This window comes from Podarcis gaigeae, assembly GCF_964106915.1.
Source record: "Podarcis gaigeae genome assembly, chromosome: Z".
Lineage (NCBI taxonomy): Eukaryota > Metazoa > Chordata > Lepidosauria > Squamata > Lacertidae > Podarcis > Podarcis gaigeae.
In genome coordinates this window covers 261,294-267,651 of record NC_139691.1, presented here as the reverse complement: position 1 = coordinate 267,651, position 6,358 = coordinate 261,294, and the positions used below count along the sequence as shown (strand labels likewise).

Sequence of the window (6,358 nt, the reverse complement as noted above, 5' to 3'; positions counted from 1 at the left end):
GCTGGCGCTGAGGGGCGGGACTAAGGCTCCGGCGGACCAATGGGGAGAGCGCGGCGCTGCGATTTGCATGGGGATGGTAAGCGGGCTGGGCTGGGAAGGGACCAATGGGAAGCCCCCACGGACGATGGATAAGGAGGCGGACCAATAGGCGTCGAGCGGAGGGAAGGACGCTCCATTGAGGCCTATTGAGGTGGGCGGGCGCGGAAGAGACCAATGGGAACCGCTTGTCGGGTGAGGAGGCGTGACGGACTAGGCAGCGGCCCAATCGGCAGCCGACAATGAAGAAAGGAGGCGGGGAGGGGGTGGTTCGCTTCGACCAATCGCCTCTCACGCGCCGCAACGGCCGGCCAATCAGGAGCCGGCTAGACCGAGCAACGGTCGCTTCGCTGAGGGAAAAGAGCGTCGACCAATGAGGCGGGGAAACGGCGCTCTATTGAGGTGGGCGGGCGCGGAAGGGACCAATGGGAACAGCTTGTAGGGCGAGGAGGCGTGACGGACAAGGAAGCGGCCCAACCGGTTCGCTGAGGGAAAGGAGCGTCGACCAATGAGCGGCGCCGCCCGCGCTGAGGGAAAGGAGCGTCGACCAATGAGGCGCTCCATTCAGGTGGGCGGCTCGGTAGGGTCCAATGGGAGCCGTTTGTCGGGCGAGGAGGCGTGACGGACAGGCACGCGGCCCAATCGGCAGCCGACAATGAAGAAAGGAGGCGGGGCGGGCGTTGTTCGCTTCGACCAATCGCCTGTCGCGCGCCGCGGCCGTTAGCCAATGGGCGCCCGAGTTGGTTTCTTTCATGTATCTCTGCCGTAATTGAGCTCAGGCTTCGTTTTGGGAAGGAAAAAGCCTAGGCCGCACCTGGTTGCTAGGGAAACCGAGGCGTTGCCAAGGCCTTATTACGTCACTAAGTTGATTAATTGATTCCTACTTTAAACAGGCCACTGATTGATCTAATTTATTCTCATTTTTAAGGCTTTATTTCATGAATATAGGCCACAAATCGAGCTCAGGCTCCGCTTTCTGAGGGAAAAAGCCTAGGCCGCACCTGGTTGCTAGGGTAAAGAGGCGGGGGAAACGGCCTAAGGCGCGCGTTGGGCCAATGGGAACGGCCCGTCGGTGGAGGAGGCGTGACGGACAAGGCAGCGGCCCAATCGGCATCCGGCAATGAACAAATGAGGCGGGGCGGGGGTGGTTCGCTTCGGCCAATCGCCTCTCCGCGCGCCGCCACGGCCGGCCAATAGGCGTCGAGCTGCGGGAAGGCCGCTCCAATCAGTGGTCGTTCTAGCTGAGGGAAAAGAGCGTCGGGCAATGAGGCGGGGAGACGGCGCTGCCTTGAGGTGGGCGGGCGCGGAACGGACCAATGGGAGCCCGAGGAGGCGTGACGGACAAGCACGCGGCCCCATCGGCATCCGACAGCGAACAAAGGAGGCGGGGCGGGAGGGGTGCTTGGCGTCGACCAATCGCCTCCCGCGCGCCGCGGCCGTTAGCCAATGGGCGCCCGAGTTGGGTCGGGTATAAAAGGCGGCGCCCGTTGCCGGGACGCCGCCAGTCTCTGCCGCGCGTCGACCGGGCAGCATCTCTAGCTGGAAGCCGCGTCCAAATTAATAATCATTCTTAATCACTAATCATCATCATTAATCATAATATGAGGGAAATTGTGCATTTGCAAGCCGGCCAGTGCGGCAACCAAATCGGCGCCAAGGTGGAAAGGAGGATTGGGGGGAATTAATTAATTAATTAATTAATTAATTAATTAATTAATGAGTAATTAATGAGTAATTAATATCGTCGAGAAGGGAGGGGAGGGGAGGGGAGGAATTTAAAAATCGGCACCAGCCGAGGTGGAAAGGAGGAAAAAAATATTTTTTTTTTTGGTGGGGGAGGGGCGAATTGATTAATTAATGATTAATTAGTGATTAATTAATTAACTAACTGATATAATCGAGGGGGGGGGCGAGAGATGGAATGAAAAATCGGCACCAGCCGAGGTGGAAAGGAGAAAAAAAAATTTTTTGGGGGGGGGGCGAATTGATTAATTAATGATGAATTAATAATTAATTAATTATTAATATAATTGAGTGGGGGGGGGCGAGAGATGGAATTAAAAATCGGCAGCAGCCGAGGTGGAAAGGAGAAAAAAATTTTTTTTGGGGGGGGCAAATTTATTAATTAATGATTAATTAATAATTAATATAATTGGGGGGGAGAGATGGAATTAAAAATCGGCACCAGCCGAGGTGGAAAGGAGAAATTTTTTTTGGGGGGGGGCGAATTAATGATTAATGAATAATTAATTAATTAATTAACTAATATAATTGAGTGGGGGGGGGGAGATGGAATTAAAAATCGGCACCAGCCGAGGTGGAAAGGAGAAAAAAAATTTTGGGGGGGGAATTTATTAATTAATGATTAATTAATAATTAATTAATTAATTATTAATATAATTGAGGGGGGGAGAGATGGAATTAAAAATCTGTAGCAGCCAAGGTGGAAAGGAGAAAAAATTTTTTTTGGGGGGGAATTTATTAATTAATGATTAATTAATAATTAATAATTAATATAATTGGGGGGGGGAGATGGAATTAAAAATCGGCACCTGCCGAGGTGGAAAGGAGAAAAAATATTTTTTTGGGGGGGGCGAATTTATTAATTAATGATTAATTAATAATTAATTAATAAATAATTAACTGATATAATTGAGGGGGCGAGAGATGGAATTAAAAATCGGCACCAGCCGAGGTGGAAAGGAGAAAAAAATTGGGGGGGGGGCGAATTGATTAATTAATGATTAATTAATAATTAATTAATTAATTAACTAATATAATTGAGAGGGGGGAGAGATGGAATTAAAAATCGGCACCAGCCGAGGTGGAAATGAGAAAATTTTTTTTGGGGGGGGCGAGTTTATTAATTAATGATTAGTTAGTGATTGATTGATTAATTAGTTAATTAACTGATATAATTGAGGGGGGGAGATGGAATTAAAAATCGGCACCAGCCGAGGTGGAAAGGAGAATTTGGGGGGGGGATTTATTAATTAATGATTAATTAATAATTAATTGATTAATTAATAATTAATAATAATTAATAATAATTAGTTAATAATTAATAATATAATAATTGATAATATAATATAATAAAAAGGGGGATTGAGGTGGGGGGGAAAGCAATTAAATAATCATTATTAATGATGATTATTCCACCAAGGATTAGGAGGAGATTTAAGAATTAATTAATGATCCATTAATGTAATAATAATAATAATATAATTATTCTTAATAATAATAAATATAATAATTAATAATATAGTAACGAGGGGGAATTGAGTGTTACTCGACCTTATTGCCAATTAATAATATAATAATAATAAAAATTAGTATAATAATATAATAACGAGGAGGAATTGAGGGAAGGGGGGAAAGGAATTAAATAATCATGATTATTGATGATGATTCCACCAAGGATTAGGATTATTAGGAGGAGATTTAAGAATTAATTAATGAATAATGATCCATTAATGTAATAATAAGGGGGGGGCCAAGGTTGAACAATCATAATTAATAAGGATTATTAGGAGGAGATTTAAGAATTAATTAATGAAGAATGATCCATTAATGTAATAATAAGGGGGGGGCCAAGGTTGAACAATCATAATTAATAAGGATTATTAGGAGGAGATTTAAGAATTAATTAATGAAGAATGATCCATTAATGTAATAATAAGGGGGGGGCCAAGGTTGAACAATCATAATTAATAAGGATTATTAGGAGATTTAAGAATTAATTAATGAATAATGATCCATTAATGTAATAATAAGGGGGGGGCAAGGTTGAACAATCATAATTAATAAGGATTATTAGGAGGAGATTTAAGAATTAATTAATGGATAATGATCCATTAATGTAATAATAAGGGGGGGGCCAAGGTTGAACAATCATAATTAATAAGGATTATTAGGAGGAGATTTAAGAATTAATTAATGAAGAATGATCCATTATAATAATATTAATAATATGGGGGGGAAAGGAATTAAAAAATCGGCGCCAAAGCAGAAGGAAAAGTGGGGAAATAATTAATATCGCCAATAATATCATGAATATGATACAATAACGAGGGGAAGGCATGAAACAGGATTAATTACGATTACTTGACCTTATTGCCAATTAATAATTAATAATAATAATAATTAATAATAGAATAACAAGGGGGAATTAAATAATCAGGATTAATGATGATGATTCCACCAAGGATTAGGATTATTAGGAGGAGATTTAAGAATTAATTAATTAATAACGATCCATTCATGTAATAATAATAATAATAATTTGGGGGGAAGGGATTAAAAACCGGCGCCAAGGTTGAAGAATCGTAATTAATGAGGATTATTAGGAGGAGATTTAAGAATGAATTACTTAATATTAATTACTTAATATCCATTAATATAATAATAATAATAAGGGGGAAGGGATTAAAAACCGGCGCCAAGGTTGAAGAATCGTAATTAATGAGGATTATTAGGAGGAGATTTCAGAATGAATTACTTAATATTAATTACTTAATATCCATTAATATAATAAGAATAATAATAAGGGGGAAGGGATTAAAAACCGGCGCCAAGGTTGAAGAATCCTAATTAATGAGGATTATTAGGAGGAGATTTCAGAATGAATTACTTAATATTAATTACTTAATATCCATTAATATAATAATAAGGGGGAAGGGATTAAAAATCGGCGCCAAGGTTGAACAATCATAATTAATGAGGATTATTAGGAGGAGATTTAAGAATGAATTACTTAATATTAATTACTTAATATCCATTAATATAATAATAATAATAAGGGGGAAGGGATTAAAAACCGGCGCCAAGGTTGAAGAATCATAATAAGGATTAATTTATTTTTTGATTATTTTAAAAAATAATTTAATTTGATTGAAAAAACCACTAATTGAATTTGAAAAAATAAATTAAATTATTGGCTTTTCAAAATCAAATTAAATTATTTTTTCAAATTAAATTATTGCTTTCTATCAAATTCAATGATGGCTTTAAATCAAATGAAGTTACTTTTTCCGCTAATTTTTCCCCAAATTATTTTCTCCAATTATTTTTTTCCCAAACCAAATGATTGTTTTTCAAATCAAATTAAATCAAATGATTCTTAAATTAAACGATCGTTTCTCAAATCAAATGATTTTTTTCCAATGACATTATTTTCTCCAATTATTTTTTTCCAACCAAATGATTGCTTTTAAAATCAAATTAAATCACTTTTAAAATGAAACGATTCTTAAATTAAACGCTCGTTTCTCAAATCAAATGGTTTTTTTTCCAATGACATGAAAGAATCACGATTAATGACAATTACTTGACCTTATTGCCAATTAATAATATAATAATGGATAATATAATAGAATAAAAAGGGGGAATTGAGGTGGGGGAGAAAGAAATTAAATAAATTAAACGCTCGTTTCTCAAATCAAATGGTTTTTTTCCAATGACATGAAAGAATCACGATTAATGACAATTACTTGACCTTATTGCCAATTAATAATATAATAATGGATAATATAATAGAATAAAAAGGGGGAATTGAGGTGGGGGGGAAAGAAATTAAATAAATTAAACGCTCGTTTCTCAAATCAAATGGTTTTTTCCCAATGACATGAAAGAATCACGATTAATGACAATTACTCGACCTTATTGCCAATTAATAATTAATTAGTTAATAATTAATAATATAATAATGGATAATAGACTAGAATAAAAAGGGGGAATTGAGGTGGGGGGGGGAAAGAAATTAAATAATCATTATTAATGATGATTATTCCACCAAGCATTAGGAGGAGATTTAAGAATTAATTAATGATCCATTAATGTAATTAAAAATTAATTAATGATCCATTAATTATTTTCTTCAATCCCATCTAATTACTGTTTTAAATCAAATTAAGTTATTTTTTTCAGCTAAATTGTTTCTTTCCAATGCAATTATTTTCTTCAACTAAATTATCTTTTCAGAATCAAAATTGAATCGCTTTTAAAATGAAACGATTCTTTCTTAAGTCAAATGGTGTTTTTTTAAAAAATTAATTATTATCAATCATTAATTATTAATTATTATTTTTCAAATTCAAAGAATTTTTTAAAAAAATTAATTATTATCAATCGTTAATTAATTATTAATTATTATTTTTTGAATTCAATGAATTTTTAAAAAAAAATTAAAGGAAATGAATTTTTTGTTAAAAAAATTAAATTAAATTAATTGTTAATTAACTTAATTATTATTTTTCGAATTCAATGAATTTTTTAAAAAAAATTAAAGGAATCGAATTCAATGAATTTTTTTAAAAAAATTAAA

The 6,358-nt window shown here is 36.6% G+C and overlaps 1 protein-coding gene across 1 annotated transcript in view; it reads left to right on the top strand.

Annotated features, from left to right (window-relative positions):
• Window positions 1-1,637: 1,637 nt before the first annotated feature.
• TUBB4B (tubulin beta 4B class IVb) overlaps window positions 1,638-6,358 on the top strand; it is a gene marked incomplete at its 5' end in the record, with an annotated part of 17,335 nt that continues 12,614 nt past the window's right edge. The window contains one exon of the mRNA XM_083721508.1: window positions 1,638-1,694. Coding sequence (XP_083577634.1) covers window positions 1,638-1,694 — 57 coding nt within the window. The remainder of the gene's footprint in view (window positions 1,695-6,358) is intronic.